The sequence below is a fragment of the Amphibalanus amphitrite genome, unplaced genomic scaffold (assembly GCF_019059575.1).
Source record: "Amphibalanus amphitrite isolate SeventyFive unplaced genomic scaffold, NRLGWU_Aamphi_draft 000298F_arrow, whole genome shotgun sequence".
Lineage (NCBI taxonomy): Eukaryota > Metazoa > Arthropoda > Thecostraca > Balanomorpha > Balanidae > Amphibalanus > Amphibalanus amphitrite.
In genome coordinates this window covers 338,338-356,306 of record NW_024881793.1, presented here as the reverse complement: position 1 = coordinate 356,306, position 17,969 = coordinate 338,338, and the positions used below count along the sequence as shown (strand labels likewise).

At 51.5% G+C, this 17,969-nt stretch overlaps 1 protein-coding gene and 1 long non-coding RNA gene across 3 annotated transcripts in view; one reads left to right on the top strand and one right to left on the bottom strand.

The window, feature by feature from the left end:
• LOC122387776 (transmembrane protein KIAA1109-like) overlaps positions 1 to 17,969 on the bottom strand; it is a 104,633-nt gene that overhangs the window by 67,989 nt on the left and 18,675 nt on the right. Inside the window, exons 8-20 of one of the 2 annotated variants that reach the window (XM_043378226.1) lie at positions 17,345 to 17,482; positions 16,609 to 16,759; positions 16,272 to 16,427; positions 15,872 to 15,969; positions 15,312 to 15,610; positions 14,807 to 14,990; positions 14,331 to 14,456; positions 13,735 to 13,962; positions 12,369 to 12,563; positions 10,093 to 10,212; positions 9,579 to 9,721; positions 9,030 to 9,129; positions 122 to 363 (exon numbers count right to left, since the gene is read on the bottom strand). In XM_043378226.1, coding sequence (XP_043234161.1) covers positions 122 to 363; positions 9,030 to 9,129; positions 9,579 to 9,721; positions 10,093 to 10,212; positions 12,369 to 12,563; positions 13,735 to 13,962; positions 14,331 to 14,456; positions 14,807 to 14,990; positions 15,312 to 15,610; positions 15,872 to 15,969; positions 16,272 to 16,427; positions 16,609 to 16,759; positions 17,345 to 17,482 — 2,180 coding nt within the window. Of the gene's footprint in view, positions 1 to 121; positions 364 to 9,029; positions 9,130 to 9,578; positions 9,722 to 10,092; positions 10,213 to 12,368; positions 12,564 to 13,734; positions 13,963 to 14,330; positions 14,457 to 14,806; positions 14,991 to 15,311; positions 15,611 to 15,871; positions 15,970 to 16,271; positions 16,428 to 16,608; positions 16,760 to 17,344; positions 17,483 to 17,969 lie in introns of those variants that run through there. The other variant, XM_043378225.1, reaches the window with a different exon arrangement.
• Positions 494 to 13,602, top strand: LOC122387778. Its single transcript, XR_006257671.1, has 3 exons — positions 494 to 1,011; positions 9,036 to 9,172; positions 12,405 to 13,602. It is a non-coding gene; the product is annotated as an uncharacterized LOC122387778 (long non-coding RNA).

Genomic DNA, 17,969 nt, shown 5'->3' with positions numbered 1-17,969 from the left:
TATACACAATGGAAAATTAAATTTCGCAAACAATACAACAAAAAAACATTCGATAGCGAAAATCCAACACTAGAAACGCTCTCCCCAGCCACTGCGCTCCCCTCCAGCCCTAATTACTCACTTGTCCTGGGCGACCTGCAGGTTTCCCCACTTGTCCTCGCAGCTGAGGGCCAGGTCGACAATGATGGGTCCCAGGCGGACGGCGCCGGCCTCCACCCAGAGTGGCGGCGCCTCGGGCGCGCCCGGCGGCGGCACGTTGGCGCAGATGAAGTTGTAGAGCTCCACGCCGGGGATCAGCACGGTCAGACCCTGTTTGATGTGCTCGCCGTACAGGTTACAGGTAGAGACGCGGCAAGGAGCCACCTGAGAATGGCAGGATCGGCGTGGGTCATAACAAGAAGCTGGTTGGAGCAGCGGCGATCACTCGTCATACTCCGATCGACAGCGCTATTATCTCGTGAGATATGTGAAAAGCTGACAAGACTTATGTTGTGTATTTGCCTTGACCAAGCTGGCCGGCAGGACTTTAGCTATTGCAGTGTTTTAGAGGACGTGTCAGTTGTTGTCTTCCTTTTTCACGGGGCCTCTCTGTTGCCCATATATGGCTGGTTGTTGTCAAGGTTGTGTGTCCGACGTAGTGCGACTGACTGCGCAATACAAGCTCTAACACAAGATAAAGTCTCAGCTATGAAGTAACACGGACAAATCTCACGACACAACAAAATTGGCGACGACGAACGAGATAAAGAAATCAAAAAGTGAGATCAAGCTGAGATAAAATGAATAAGAGCTAAAAGGAGATTAAAGGAATGTCACAAGTGCGCAACAATTGTCGCAAGGAAAGAAAAGCTGAATTACGATGCAAATGAAGATATAAGGAGTTGTAACAAAGGAAAGAAAGCGAAAAAGGAACCAGAAAAACAAGTGAAAGTGGTTAAATTCCGTATTTGAACTCTCAAAAAGAAATTAAAATGGCTACGAGTCTGCCACCGCCACCGGGTATGCAAAAAGGTGAGGATTTTGGTAAATGGATCAAATCAGTTGAAATTTACATGGGTGCTCAAAATATTGAATCATCTGCTCAAAAAGTGAACATCGTGCTGCATCTTCTTGGCCCGGATGTACAAGAAATTGTTGATACGCTGCCTGATATAGCTGATGTAACCGACCCATACGTCAAACTGAGAGCACAATTGGAAAAGCATTTCAAGCCTCAAGTGAACACGGTAGTGGAGCGTCATGTCTTCAACATGATGCAATATGAAGGAGGTAGGGTAGAGGAGTATGTAGCTAAACTGAAAACGCAAGCAAGGAAATGCAATTTTGAAGCTTCGGAAATGGACAATCTGATCAGAGACAAGCTCTTGGCAACGTGCCCATCCTCCAAGGTCAAGGAGTCAATGCTCAAGGAAAGAGTGCTGACCCTATCGCGTGCCATTATGATATGGTCAACTGACGCAACAGTGAATGAACAAGTAAGAAGAATGGGAAAAAGTGCAGAAGAAGAAGCAGTGAACAAGGTGAAGTGGCAGAACAAAGAAAGAAATGAATCACTGAAGGAAAGAAGGAAACCATGGAATGTAAATGAAAGAAAGAGCCATGAAGAGAAGAGGCCATGGAAAAATGCAAATGGTCAAGGGAAGACATGGAAAAATGAAAACAATGAAGAAAACAGGAAGTGGAAGTTGGAGAAAACTGAAAGGAGACATTGCTTCAGGTGTGGGAAAACGAACCACCTGATCAAGTTCTGCAGGGTACCACCCCACGTCAGATGCCACAATTGTGGGAAACAAGGACATCTAAAAGCAGCGTGCAGAAATGGAAAAACGCTGAATGTGGAAAAAGAAGACCAAGATGATGAAGTTGAAGAAAATCTGTGTGTGTACCAAAGCACATCAAAAGGGAAGGAAGCCATCAAAGTGAACATGGCTGTCAACGAGAAGAACGTCACGTTCATTGTGGACACTGGCTGTCCGGTAACCATGATTCCAGAAGAGCAGGCTGAAGGCCTCAACTTGAAGTATACCAGATGTAAGCTCACATCGTACACAGGACATGAAATACCTGTCAGAGGAATGACAGATGTGGATGTGCAGTATGAAGGTCAAATGAAGAAGAAGATGCCAGTATATGTAGTGGGAGGAAATGGTCCATGCCTCCTCGGAAGGAACTGGCTGCATGAAATCAAGCTGAACTGGTCAAGTCTGGTTGGTCAAGTGAAAGAAAAACCTGAACCACAAAAGAATATAAAGAAGCTGAGTGAAGTGCTGAAGGAACATGAAGAACTCTTCAGTGATGAACTGGGAACAATGAGTGGTCAGGAAGCTGATCTGGAACTGAAGAAAGACGCAGAGCCCGTCTTCAAACCAGCAAGGTCAGTACCTTACAGTCTGACTGATGCAGTGGAAAAGGAGTTGGAAAGATGGAAGACGCTGGGAGTAATCGAAGATCTCCGAGATGATGAACCAACGCCGAAGTGGGCAACACCACTGGTTGTGGTGCCCAAACCAGATGGAAGCGTACGCCTCTGTGGCGACTTCAAAGTGACGCTGAACCAGTACCTGAACGTACCGGTGCATCCTCTGCCGAAGACCGAAGACTTGCTGGCAACCATCGGACCTGCGAAATTCGTATCTGTGGTGGATCTGTCGCAAGCCTATCTGCAAATGAAGTTGTCAAAAGAAAGTCAGGAACTGTGCTACCTGAACACGCCGTTCGGACTGAAACGGATGCTGAGGCTCCCCTATGGAGTCGCGTCAGCTCCAATGCTCTTTCAGAGAGCGATGGACCGAATCTTGAAGAAAGTACCAGGTGTCAAATGTCTGCTGGACGACATCCTTATCACAGGAAAAACTGAAGAAGAAGCCTTGAAGCGGTTGGATGAAGTGCTGCAGATCCTGAAAACAAACGGTCTGCGCCTCAAGAAGGAAAAGTGTCAGTTCATGGCGAAGGAAGTTCGCTATCTGGGAGTGCGATTGGGTGCAAACGGAATCCGACCTGATCCCGAGCGAGTGAAGCCGGTGCTGGAGGCAAACGCGCCAACAAATCAAAGAGAACTACGTGAGTTCTTGGGAGCTGTAACGTTTTACAGCAAGTTCCTGGAAAATCTGTCGAAGATGGCGAAACCACTAAATGAACTCCTGAAGAAGGACAAAGAATGGAAGTGGTCAAAGGAATGTGAAGAAAGTTTCACGAGAATCAAAGCCCGCCTGGCATCTGCTGGAGTGCTCCGACACTTTGACGTGAAGGAACAGGTGACTGTCATCACCGATGCCAGTCCACATGGTCTGGGGGCAGTCCTGGTGCAGGGTGTTCCCGAAAGACCTGTGCTGTACGTGTCGAGATCACTCAGTGAACATGAAAAGAAGTACTCACAAATCGAAAAAGAAGGACTCTGCATAGTTTGGGCATTCGAAAGGCTGAAGCAGTTTCTGTACGGACGTCACTTCAAACTCGTAACCGATAACAAGCCACTGGCTCAGGTGATCGGTCCCAAAACGCCACTGCCAACGTTAGCAGCAAGCCGAATTCAGAGATGGACGATGAAAATGGCAGAGTACGACTTCACCGTGGAAGTCAGGAGGTCTGAACAGATACCGGTAGCAGACTGGCTATCACGTCTACCTAAAGGAACCTCCGTGGTGAATTCAAGTGCGCCAGAAGATGAATGCACCGTGTGCCTGATTGGCCAGTTGAGTTCTCTCAACCCAGTCACTGCTGCAGCGATCCAGCGTGAGACGACAAGAGACCCGCTGCTCGCAAAAGTGGTCAACTTCGTAAACAAAGGATGGCCAGACAAAGTCGGAGAATCTCTACATGCGTTCAAGGTCAGACAAACAGAGCTGACGGTGGAGCAAGGATGCCTAATGTGGGGCTGTCGAGTGGTAGTTCCACCGAACCTGAGGGAAAGAGTTCTTGAAGAACTACATGAAGGTCATCAAGGAATGGTCAGAATGAAGCAGCTGGCCAGGATGCACGTCTGGTGGCCAAACATGGACAAAGAAGTTGAAGCAGAAGTGCGAAGATGCCAAGGATGCTGTCAAAAGAGAGCTGAACCACCATGTACGGACCTACATCCATGGGAGTTTGCAAAGGGTCCGTGGCAGCGAATCCATCTGGATTTCGCTGGCCCAGTTATGGGAAGCTGTACGTTGTCCTCATCGACAGTTTCTCGAAGTGGATGGAAATCGCTTCAATGAAGCACATCACATCAGAAAAGACTATCGAGTATCTCCTGAATGTGTTTGCACGGTTTGGCCTACCTCACCAAATCGTCACAGACAATGGACCGCAACTCGTGAGCAAGGAATTCGAAGGATTCTTGAAGCGGAATGGAATTCGGCATGTCCGAACCGCACCGTTCAAACCCGCAACGAACGGAGCAGCAGAGCGAGCTGTTGGCTGTCTCAAGGGCTACCTGAAGGCCACAAGTGGAAAGAAGATGAACCTGCCAAACTTTCTGATGGCGTATCGAAACACTCCACAGGCTACTACAGGAAGAACGCCCTCCGAACTGATGTTGGGACGACAGCTACGTACGAGGCTAGATCTTCTGAAGCCTGATTTGACCTCTCAAATCCAGGACAAGCAACAAACGCAAGTCGAGCGACGTCATGGTCAACCTCGACAGGTTGCCATCGGTGACGCGATCCTCGCCCGAGACTACCGCGGTCGCGGAAAATGGGCGGAGGGAGAGGTGATGGATGTGGTAGGGACCAAGCACTACCTGATTCAGGTACAGTGGGTCTATTTAAGATCTCCAGAGCCACCACGTGGCGCTACGGTCGGGGTAGGGCGAGTCCAACTCCCGAGGGAAGTGAGGTCACCGGTCATTGTGGGGGAAGGAGGGAGGGGGAGTGACGCAGTATCACGGCGCATGGGGCGTGCGTAGCGCCGGGAGTGGGCCGCCCAGGGCCGCCCGCCACTGCGCCGAGGCTGAGGGGAGGGGATGATGGTTGCGGGTGCGTTCACTCCGGTATGGTGGTATCCTGTTCATGTGGAATCGGCAAGAACGCGACTAAAGGGAATCATTATCTCAAACAAACGGGCAAGCCAGAGGCAGCGTCAGTTCCAGCCAAAATGTTGAACAATGATAATTGAAATCTAGGACGTATTCATAGCATGCAACTTTTCAGTCGATAGTTGCATGATGCTTTTCATGATGCATGATGAGGCTTTTCTAAACTGTTATTTGAGTTAGATATTTTTCATTTGGCACGTTCAGTTTTGGTGGGTTTTATCGGGTCGAAAAGAATCAGAAAAGAAAAAAGAGTTGAGATGGCTCCAGACAAATGACCAAAAATATTTTCCTAAAAAATGAAAGTTAGCTAAACGTTTATAAGCGATAATTTTGACTTTTGGGGAGGGTATTGGGGAAAGATATTGGGGAAAGATGTCATCGTGCTTAGCTGTGTTGCAGTAGAAGGAAAGGTTTTGGTTGTGTCTGGATAAAACCAGACCCGGGAGTGGGGCTCGAACTCACGACATCGCTTTCAGCTCACAGCTTACCCAACCTCAACGCTACGAGCACCTATCGCCCTGCGCAGCTTGCTCAGTGTTTCGGCTAAAGTTCGGCCAAAGTGTCTGACGTCTGTCAATATCACGAGGCGAAACCCCAGGGTAAATGTCCGTCCCGGTAGCTCGGTCGGTAGAGCGTTGGACTCCATGTGCCATGTGGTGAAGGCGCACGTCCCGGTTGCAAAAGTCCGGGTTCGAAACGCGACGTGTGCTTGACGTTTTTTAGCCTCCTGACGGGTATGGTTGTGGTTGGTGGCAGGCCGCTGCCAGGCGAAGTCAGCGTGGGGACCGGCCGTGCGCGGCTATGTGCGCACGTTAAAATTTGGACTCTAAACCATAGACCATTTTGCAATAGACTAAACCTCAAAACCATAGCCTGCAATAGACCAGGAATTGCTTGATCGGTGGGTAGATGGCAAGTTTCAACGCTTAACAAGCTTAGCTTAGCGGGGACTCTGTCCTTGTGATTCCTTCCATTCAAAAGGTTCGGGACAAATTTATATTAAAAAAGGGGGAGCCGAACCAGGTTGGACCGAGTTGAACCAGGCTGGACCGGGGTCATACATGCAATCATGGTCAGACAAAACAGAAGTTAATTTCGGGTCAAATATTTTTATTAACTGATCTTATTGTTTTTTAGCTTACACGTAAAATAACTTTTAGCTTTTTATAACTCGAGACTTCATGCACAGAAATGTGGCGTCCGTCCACTTTTCCTCATCGTCTCTTAGCGACTTGATTTCATGTGGCGGCGGAACGGGGGGGGGGGGCATCGGGGCACCGTGCCCCCGTTTGATTTTGGCATTTTAACATTAGCCCTATGGGCGTTGCATGGAAAGAATGGGACCAAAAGTCGGCAGTGCCCCCACTTCATTAACCCTCGCCGGACCTATTGGTTTTCTACATACGCGCCGGCCGAGGGGGGGGGGGGCGGGTACGACCCCCCCCCTCGCCGTTTCGCCCCTGGTGGAGCTAGCGCGTCGCGGAAAAAACGAGCGTGTGCGCCGTTACGAGACGCAGAGATTGGTACCCGATTTTAAGGTCCTAGGTCAACCGGTGACCTCTGAGGTCAGGTCAAGTGCCCCAAGGTACGGTTCAGTTTTTGGTGAATAACTTCGCAAAAAACGGCCGCAGAGCGCCGATTTTGGCAGCATCGTGTTTGTCTCGCTCAGGCGCGTCGAATGATATACTTTTTGTCCGGGTCAGGTCAACTTGGGGTGTTGACCTCAGGTCAAGGTCAGGTCAGCACCCCCAGGTCACGAAGTTGGCCGAAAGAGGTCATGTCGCATATCATTCGATTCGGCAGGTCTTCCTGAGTCCATTGGTGGCTTTCCCGACTCGCTAGCTCAATTTGATCAAGAGTTATTGACGAAAAACTAATATGACCTTGATGACGTCATAAATGACGTCACGCAAGGTCAACATTGCAAAAGTGACGCATCTAACCTTGCAAGGAGTGCATCAAATCACGATTCTGTGTGCTTGAGACAGTTGGAGATCGTTCCCGGCGCCAGAATAGCAGTTTGAATTTTTCCCCATTGACTTATAATGGTGAGGTCACGAAAATGACCTGACCTCATATGACCTTTAGGAAAAATCCGAGATATACAAGTTGTGAGACTCATAATGGATACTAGATCCTGCAAGTTTCATTTCCCTGTGACATCTCCTCTGGCAGTGAGGTCGTTGCGAAGTTGCGACATCTGAAGACCGTGCAGAGGTTCACTTATGACGTCATAGGTCAGTGACCTGACCTGACCCAAAAATGCGGTTGGTGTCAAAAGATCCGGCTTGAACCAAAGGTCAGGTATGCCAAGTTTCAGCTTTCTATCGCCAGCGTGCTCGGAGCTATCGCGAAAAAACCCTATGGGGGGGGGGCGGCACCCGCCCCCCCCCCCCCTCGGCCGGCGAGGCTTAAAGGTGTTCCGCCGCCACTGCTTGATTTGACCCTAAAGGCGTCTTACCAGCAAAAGAAAAAATCACCTGCATTACACCTAAATATTTGCCCAAGGGCGCTCTACGCAAGAAACACCAGCCGGTCAAAAAACTGGCGAACGAATACGATCTCTCTAGTGCTTGAATTATATTCAATGAAAATTTCAGGAGACATAAATAATCTTAATCCTTATAGCTAGGCGCTCGGAGCATTCGGTAGCATTCCATTGCCAGCTGCATTATCAACGCCACATTTGCATTACTCTGGGTGCATCATAAGTAACAGTAGGTGAACCGGCCACAGCAAAACCATGCCTCATTATCCTTTCCTTCCAAGCTGCCAAGCTAAACGGCCGCCCGGCCCACCACCGCGATATGGAACAACACTGGAGTGCGCCATTTGCCTACGGCAGTGCCCCACCGCGCCGGGGCTGTTTGACAGGTCACCCGCACCGTGACCTCGCCACCCGCCCCCCCTCCCCGCCCACCTCCCCATCGGGCCCAGCTCGGTAGTGACCTCTCCTTGAATTTGACATGGACTCGACTAAGGCTCAACGCCATCTAGTTACGTCTGGAGATCCTAATAAGATCCACTGTACATGACCAGGTCTGGAAGCGCCACATCGACCAGTTGCTGAAAATCCCAATGGCGTCTCCTCGTCATCCGCGTCCGGCTATGCAAGAAGACGACGACGAAGGCATCCGACGGGAAATCGTTGTTCCTGAGACGGCCCGCCCTGAGTCGCTGTCTGCAGAGCAGGAACCATTGTCATCTTCCCCGGAAGCTCAACAAGAACCAGCACGCGAGCCGACGCCCGTGCGCGAAGGAGCTGCTGCTGAACAGGCCGCTGACTCGCCGAGACGTCCAGCGCCGCTATCAACCCGACAGCCGGCGCCGGAGCCTGAAGTGGTGCTGAGGCGCTCCACCCGGACACGGGTACCAGTGAAACGCCTCAACCTGTAGCCGAAGCTTATGTAGATGTATGTATGTGATCTGTGTGCTGGCTTCTTAAAATTGGTTTCGTGTGATTTCAAAAGCTGGAGCTTAATTTAGTGGGGAGGAGTGTTGTGTATTTGCCTTGACCAAGCTGGCCGGCAGGACTTTAGCTATTGCAGTGTTTTAGAGGACGTGTCAGTTGTTGTCTTCCTTTTTCACGGGGCCTCTCTGTTGCCCATATATGGCTGGTTGTTGTCAAGGTTGTGTGTCCGACGTAGTGCGACTGACTGCGCAATACAAGCTCTAACCCAAGATAAAGTCTCAGCTATGAAGTAACACGGACAAATCTCACGACACAACAACTTACTAAAAGAGTTTAACATTGGTTAATTCAGCAATCATTTACAAACCGTCAACAACTTATAAGAAGCCGGTCGCAAATGCACAAACCATTGAACAGCCATGCATCGAAAAAGGCCACAGAACTAATTGGCACAACAGCTCTGCTGTTCCGTACCAGTAATGTAGATTGAGCGAGGTGTCACACAAGTTTGTGCGGGGTAGCCCTTCAGGCCCCGTACCTGCGGACTGCGCGAGGTGCCCCACTGAGGGCTGTACAGTATACAACCCTGCCCCTTACCTGCAGATTGAGCGAGGTGCCGCACTCCACCAGATGAAGGTCTAGGGCGTCCAGACTGAACCGGAACATCTTGTACTTGATGTCGTCCGCCGATGGACATCTGACGGAGGAAACGAGGATGTGTCGAAATAAACATCAACCAGGTACGAGTGAGTCGAAAGTCGTGATTCATATAAATAGTGACATGTCACTCAGCTAAATAACGGCTACAGCTCTTGTACTTTGACTTTTATTCATGTCCTATTACTCTCAGGCAGCGTAACAGACGATGACCCACCTGGCATTGGGCGAAATGTAAACTAACTATCATATTTGGGTGTGGTGTGCTGGAGCAGGAACTCACCTATCCTCTGGCGTGGTGTGCTCGCACAAATCTTGGTCAGTGTCGTGGTGTAATAGTTCCTCACCTGTCCTCTGTCATGGTGTAGTAACTCGCTCAACTCCTGGTCGTCAACTCCTGGTGTACTGGTGAACTCGCCCCTGGCCTATCCTCTGGCGTGGTGTATTCACACAGCTCCTGGTCCGTGTCGTGGTATACTCGCTCCTTACCTATCCTCTGGCGTGGTGTATTCACACAGCTCCTGATCCGTGTCGTGGTGGCACAGCTGGGTGGCCGGCGGCGGCGGCAGCTCCGACTCGTGGTCATTAAGCAGTTGCAGGAACGACTCGAGGCCCGTCACCGTCTGGTACATCTGAGAACGGAGGAATGAAGGGTGAGATAACATCACCGATGCTAGATAGTCACTACAGTTGCATGCGCCATTTTGACAAGATGTATCGTCGTAGAACAGAAAAGCCAAAGCATTACAGTCATACCGAACCTGCCACAAATTATACATACACATTCAATCAGACTTTTGAAGACGAAGTTGAGCATTATCCTTGCATTGTTGTAATCCATGGCCTTTCGAAGATGATCAAGACCAAAACCGCTCACAATTACTGACAAGAAGCGGCCGGACTTTCAGGGTTAAAGTTTCAAAACAACAGCAAAATAAGTATCTCTGAACCATGATACAGTCGACAGTCCTATCTCCACCCCGTCCCGGTTACGCTGCCGTACCTGCGCCGCCGTCAGCCGTCCGGTGACCGTGCCGGCCTGCACCTCCAGCAGCCAGCCGTACTCGACCGTGTCCTCCTCGACACTCCTGCCGCGGTTACTGAACATGGCGTGTCCCCGCACCTGTTATAAACAGAACATACGTCAGCCGTACTCGACACTCCTGCCGCGGTTACTGAGCATGGCGTGACCGCGCACCTGTTATAAACAGAACATACGTCAGCCGTACACGACCGTGTCCTCCTCGACACTCCTGCCGCGGTTACTGAACATGGCGTGTCCCCGCACCTGTTATAAACAGAACATACGTCAGCCGTACTCGACACTCCTGACGCGGTTACTGAACATGGCGTGACCGCGCACCTGTTATAAACAGAACATACGTCAGCCGTACTCGACACTCCTGCCGCGGTTACTGAACATGGCGTGTCCCCGCACCTGTTATAAACAGAACATACGTCAGCTGTACTCGACCGTGTCCTCCTCGACACTCCTACCACGGTTACTGAACATGGCGTGACCCCGCACCTGTTATAAACAGAACATACGTCAGCCGTACTCGACACTCCTGCCGCGGTTACTGAACATGGCGTGTCCCCGCACCTGTTATAAACAGAACATACGTCAGCTGTACTCGACCGTGTCCTCCTCGACACTCCTGCCGCGGTTACTGAACATGGCGTGACCCCGCACCTGTTATAAACAGAACATACGTCAGCCGTACTCGACCGTGTCCTCCTCGACACTCCTGCCGCGGTTACTGAACATGGCGTGTCCGCGCACCTGTTATAGACACAGAGAACCTACGTCAGCTGTACTCGACCGTGTCCTCCTCGACACTCCTACCACGGTTACTGAACATGGCGTGACCCCGCACCTGTTATAAACAGAACATACGTCAGCCGTACTCGACCGTGTCCTCCTCGACACTCCTGCCGCGGTTACTGAACATGGCGTGTCCCCGCACCTGTTATAAACATAACATACGTCAGCCGTACTCGACCGTGTCCTCCTCGACACTCCTGCCGCGGTTACTGAACATGGCGTGACCGCGCACCTGTTATAAACAGAACATACGTCAGCCGTACTCGACCGTGTCCTCCTCGACACTCCTGCCGCGGTTACTGAACATGGCGTGACCGCGCACCTGTCATAAACAGAACATACGTCAGCCGTACTCGACCGTGTCCTCCTCGACACTCCTGCCGCGGTTACTGAACATGGCGTGACCGCGCACCTGTTATAAACAGAACATACGTCAGCGGCCGTACTCGACCGTGTCCTCCTCTACACTCCTGCCGCGGTTACTGAACATGGCGTGACCGCGCACCTGTTATAAACAGAACATACGTCAGCGGCCGTACTCGACCGTGTCCTCCTCTACACTCCTGCCGCGGTTATTGAACATGGCGTGACCGCGCACCTGTTATAAACAGAACATACGTCAGCGGTCGTACTCGACCGTGTCCTCCTCGACACTCCTGCCGCGGTTACTGAACATGGCGTGACCGCGCACCTGTTATAAACAGAACATACGTCAGCCGTACTCGACACTCCTGCCGCGATAACTGAACATCGCGTGGCCGCGCACCTGTTATAAACAGAACATACGTCAGCCGTACTCGACCGTGTCCTCCTCGACACTCCTGCCGCGGTTACTGAACATGGCGTGTCCCCGCACCTGTTATAAACAGATCATACGTCAGCCGTACTCGACCGTGTCCTCCTCGACACTCCTGCCGCGGTTACTGAACATGGCGTGACGCGCACCTGTCATAAACAGAACATACGTCAGCCGTGCTCGACCGTGTCCTCCTCGACACTCCTGCCGCGGTTACTGAACATGGCGTGACCGCGCACCTGTTATAAACAGAACATACGTCAGCTGTACTCGACAGTTCCGACACTCCTGCCGCGGTTACTAAACATGGCGTGACCGCGCACCTGTAGATAAAATACGCATCCAGAAGTCATAGCTGTGGAACCTATGTGAGTTCCGTATCCTCCAAGTCCTAAGCCACATCCCAAGAGCTTAGCTAGACTGTTCCGAAAAAAAAAAACTCTGACGGTGATTATATGTTCAAACTGGGACATCAAAACATTCAACGTTTTACAGAACCAGTCCGCTGAGCACCTTGCCAGCACCAGGCCCTCGCCTAGTATCAGCCGCCCTCGACCAGTGCCCCTACCCAATACGAGCAGCCCTCCGCTGAGCCCTCACACTGCAGCCCACTGAGTCTCCCTCCCCCAGTACCTGCCAGTGACCCCAGTTCACCTACCTGCAGTCCGCTGAGCACCAGGTGACCCTCTCCCAGGTGTCTGTGCGGCTCGGGCCGCGGCACGGTGTCCTGAACCACAGCCACGATGGGCGACAGCAGCAGCTGCAGCCGCGTCTCCCAGTACGACTTGGACATCTCGAACCCGATCCGCTCCAGGGTCAGCGTCGGACACGGAGGGTCGCCCGGCGCGCAGTTCTGGAAATGAACGGCAACCGACGTGTGATGAGCACGGGTTTCAGCGAACTAAGTTGGAGAAGTGAAAAACGGAGGTGCCACATACTCGTAGGTCAAAAACATTTTATTATTTTTGCGATTGCTGTGACAGTACGAACTACATTCCAGTTAAAATATTTTGATTCAATAAGCATTTGTCACAAGATGCGCCGAAGATTCACAGTCCTCCACAGTCCTTGAACTGTTTACTGTCTGTGAAACATGACATTATTTATTATGCCCAAAGGATCAGTGGGGACATGATTACCGACTCGAGAGAGGTCAAGAACCTCGGTGTGTACATCGACCGTCACCTCAATTTCGAAGCTCACGTGACATACATCTCACGGAAATGTACGGGTATTCTGATAGGGCTGTCACACGCGCGTCACGTGCTACCGAAACAGACATTGAAGGTGATTGTGGAGGCGCTGGCGATGTCAGTGGTGCGATATTGCCTGTCCGTGTACGGCACATGTGGTGTGACCCAGCTCGGCCGGATTCAGAAAGTTGTTCACTTTTGTGTTCGAGTCGTGACGGGCAAACGACGCTTTGACCATGTCAGCGGGGCGCTGCAGGAGCTCCGCTGGCTGAACGCAGAGCAGCTTGCTGCCTACCACACTGTGTGTGCGCTAGCGCGTATAATTGAGACGGGACAGCCTGAGTACCTGTACAACACCATTGGACCGAGAGCGGACCAAAGGCATGCCCATGCAACACGACAGTCGGGGCTAATCACATGCCCCAACATTCGTACCGAAGCTGGAAGGAGGAGAATGTGTTTTCGGGGAGTGAGATTACTGAACAGTGTGCAAGCTGTTCCCGGCGAGCCTGGGTTCCGCCGTACTGTCAGGCGGCTCGTGAGATCGGCTGACGCGCTGTGAGCAGTTGGTGTATGTATGATGGGTTTGTGTGTTTAGTGTAAATGTGTCCTCATTGTGTCCGCATTGTAACTGACGTAGAAGAATGAAAAGCCATATTTTATGGATTTCTTTTGAATACATCTGTATCTGTATCTGTATCTATCAGTAGCTCAGCATATCTCCCAGCCGCATAGGGCTTTCAGATTACCCAACTCAGCGCTCACATAAATTCACCACCTTACGATCCACACTGACAAGTTTCAAAGCTTCTAGCCTCTCCGGCGTCTCACCTTCATCAGGTGCCCTCTAATATCATGCATGGTGACGGCCACGGTGACTTTGAACGGCCGGAACTTGCGCGGGTCGAAGGGCTGCAGTTTGTCGGGCGGCGAGCCGGTGGGGGCGGCCGGCGGAGACATCGACTCGCCCGAGGCGGAGCCGGAGCCGGAGCCGGCCGGAGGACCGTCCCGCCAGCACGCCATGTCCGTGAACGCCTCGTACACGCCGAATATGTTGTCCTGTTGACGGTGAAAGGGAGGACGTGGTGAGTTGGGTCTTATGAAATTAGGGCCAGAGAATATTGACGGGCTGGAAGTTCGACGGTTTATACGCATATCAGCTGCCACAAAAGCACATGCCAGAATGATTGAACAGCCCACCACACTTGCATCGTATTCTGACTTGTATGTACTTATATTTCAATATCGAGCGGTCAATGACAATATAACGGAAAATAGTATTATAACAAAGTCACCAAAATTAGAGGAGCAATCCAGAATCCTCACTGACCAGACTTCCACACAAACGCTATGATATGCAGGTAATCACCATGGTGATTCTGCATACAAATAGCACCAGGTAAACAAACCGCGCCAGAACACGTCACCTTGAAGTTGATGATGTTATCGACGAGCGCTCCGTATACGAACAGTTCGGACGGCCCCAGTTCCAGGTCGACACTGATGTGGTCGGGGGCCAGGCTGTCCGGACAAAAGTCGTCCCGTGTAACCGGCTGCCGGAACGGGAGAGACACGGAGAGTCAGACAGTGGCTGGGGAGAGATCCAGGCTTGAAGAGCTGGCACTGGGCGACATACTACTATGGAAGACTATCGAACAGTTCGGTTGAACATTGAAAAGAATTGGGAACTGGGAAGTGCCAAGTCTTCTAGCTAACTTTGACAGTTTACTTAATATGATTGTCGTCAGCTTCAATAGATATCCATAAGAAACTTTTGACGGTCAATCAAACAAGCATTCAAGCAATACCCAATCCTCCAACCACGGACAACTCATGACGAGCGTGAATGTATTTCTCATGATATATTTCGCCCACCACCTGAGCCAGCCCCCAGTTTCCATACCGCTCCGGTATCCAGCGGCGACATTTTCCGTTTGGGCGCGCGCAGCGGCGACAGCAGGATGGCCTCCTTGTCCGGTGTGGGGATGTCGGCCTGCGGTGACGGGCCGAACGGCGGCATTGGGTGGTAGGTGTAGCCGATACGTAATGAGAGAACCGGCACCCGCCAGCAGTCCACCCAACCCGAGCTGTAGGGGAAAGAGAGGCGGGTGTTAGTCAGGGGTGAGGGGGACCCCCAAGCATTCCAGTCACCCGGAGCTGAAGGATGGAGATGAAAGTAGGGAGCAAAGAGGCCTGTTAGAGCGATGCATGATTGGCCAGGTTGAGCACGAAATTTACAGATAAAATACACATTTGCACCGCGGAGTCATGGCACTTGATGAGTCAAGCCGTGGCGTGACACCGTTTAATCCGAAATCACACATACGAGATGATGGAAGACACTGCATGTACCGACAATCCACAGCACCATGATACGGAAGAGCCGTGCCACCCGGCGCTCCTCTCACCTGGGTTTGCAGAGGTTCTTCCACCGGACAGTGCCCCCCTCTGAGCGGGCCGTCGTCTGTTCAACTCCGTCCGAGCCGGGGGCGGAGCCGGGCGTCCCAGCCGCGTCCGCCGCCGCCGCCGCCCCGGTAGCCGAAGTGGAGGCGCTGGTGACGGTGGTGGCAGCGGTACCGGCCGGCGCGCCCGGCGTGTAGGTACCGCCGTCCCGACCGCTGACCAGGCCGTTTGAGGCCAGCGAGAGGAGCACGGCTCGGCTGGCACGGACCTCCGGCAGCCACATGAGCAGCTCCAGACACTCCGCCTGTCGACGAGAAAACAACAAGGGTTAGGCAAGCATGATAGGCCGGCTATATACTACAAAAAAACGCGGCTGTTACAGACAATTACACATATTTGTAAATACAAATCACAGGAAACGTCCCACTGAGACAAAGTCAAGTAATGAAATCGTGAAAACGGTTAGGGTACACGTCAGGATCCTCCGTTTGGTGCCGCACGCTACACACAACCATCGGACCGCATGTTTGGCTACTGAAGTATACGAAGCCGAGTGAAAACTGACCTCGACTCTGAAGAGGAACGGCACCGTTTCTGGCAGGAAGTCGGTGAACGGCAGGTCGAAGCCCAAGTCCAGCATGTCACCGCATACGGCCAGGTGCGCTGAGAGACACACACGGGAAGGAACGGTCAGCGAACACTGTCAAACAGTGCAGCTCTGCAAGCGCTGACACAGAAGCGGGCAGAAGGGAAGATGCCTTCTCTCGAGCAGAATTAGGGTGGTGTCTCTAATGTAGACTTCACCGTCTGGTGTCGAACCATGTGAATTCAAGCTGTCTGATCATTTCATAGGTGGTCCAGCAGCTGAGCCGACCTCATCACCCCTCTTTTGTTTCCATTTTACTTTACCGATTCCCCGTCCCCCTTCCCGTTCTTCCTCCATCCCTTCCCGCCAATTGCCGTACCGTTCTCTGGCGACTGAGACGAACAATCGATCCAGTTGCCAGCATTGGTGAGCGTGATCAGCTCGAACTCCTTAAACAACATCTGGAAGCTCCAGGTGCACGGGGCGAACCGCAGCAGGTCGGGAGGCTGGGAGCTTGACCAGTCGTCCAGTAGATCTGTAATGATGCCGAGAAGGGCGTCAGGTAGGATCCGAGAATCAGAGTGACTCGTGCTGTTCTGGTTCTAAGTCACCTTACAGGCTACTAAGGCCGGGTGTTTAAACACATTGTTCAAACTCAATGTTCAAACACATTGCCATTTTTGCTCGATATACTAGCAGTTCTTCAGTGCACTCACCAGTAAGGAAGTATTTGTGAGCGTAGACGAAGTAGGCGGTAGTTTTGCAGAAGGTCAAGGAGAAGGTCCAGTCGCACTTTTCGTTCCAGTAGATCGGGTAGTGCATGGACACGTTGAACTCCAGACTCTCGCATTCCAGCAGATTCCGGTACTAAGAGAAACAAAGAATCAAACACGCGACTAAATATGCACTTATGAGCAGACGCGTAAAATTACTACACCCAAAACTGAGCAAAGGAAAAACACAGTTTGCAATGCCCTTAGACGGATCCGTAGCACTTGAAACCTAACAAATAAAATGTGAGAAGACGCCACACGAATCAAACCAATTTCCGGCCGAATCGGTTTGACGATCCGAGTCGTGGTGCTATCCTCTGCAGACTTTTTTGACTGCTTATCAGGAGTTGTATCAGCCAGACTCGTGTTCTCACGGTATTCTGCGGTCATGATTGGTGTTCTGATTATCCGACTGAGCCTATTTTCATCGTCAGACCTCTAACCGTCATACTGAGAAGTCTGTTCACAGCCAGACAAGTTAGTCTCGCACCAACAAACTGATAGTCTGCTGTCAGACTACTGTTCTGACTGTGAGTCAGATGAATCCGTCTTTACCGTCAGACTAGTAGTGGCGTCCAGATGCAGCAGCTGTCCGATGACTCGGTTAAAGCAGCCCGTCTCCCCCACCACCAGACTGGTTAGTCTGCTGTCAGACTGTGAGTCTGACTAGTCTCCTTACCGTCAGACTAGTAGTGGCGTCCAGGTGCAGCAGCTGTCCGATAACCCGGTTACAGCAGCCCGTCTCGCCCACCACCCACGGCACGGTAATCTCCATGTACGAGCCGGGGCCCAAGTTCATGTGGATCGCGCTCGTCTCCTGAGAAAGAGAAGTGGAGCGGGTCAGTGGGGTCAGGTCAGTGGGGGCAGGTCAGTGACAACTAGGTCAGTGGGGATAAGTCAGAAGGAACTGCCGGCGAGAGGGTACTGGCTGACAGATATGCTGGCTGTTTGCGAAAGTAATGCCGTCAGATCAGACTACGTACAAAATCTCTCACCAACCATGCTTGAATAAGATGCAAGGAAAGACGCCTCAGTTATTCGCCACAAACGAAGTCGAATCCTCCCATTCTCGGTATTCATAACGGCAGCCGACAACATTAATACCAGACTAGACAGATACTCATCGGTATGTCTGGCAGCCCAAGCACCAACGCTAATTGGACTCAACAGAAACATGAGCCAGGATCGATACAACCGGAACCCGCTAAAAGGGCTCTAATCAGCCGGAACCTAAAAACTAACTATTCTCTACACCATGCTCGTCGTCATTAAATGTTCAGTACATACATATGCTCTGGACGTCG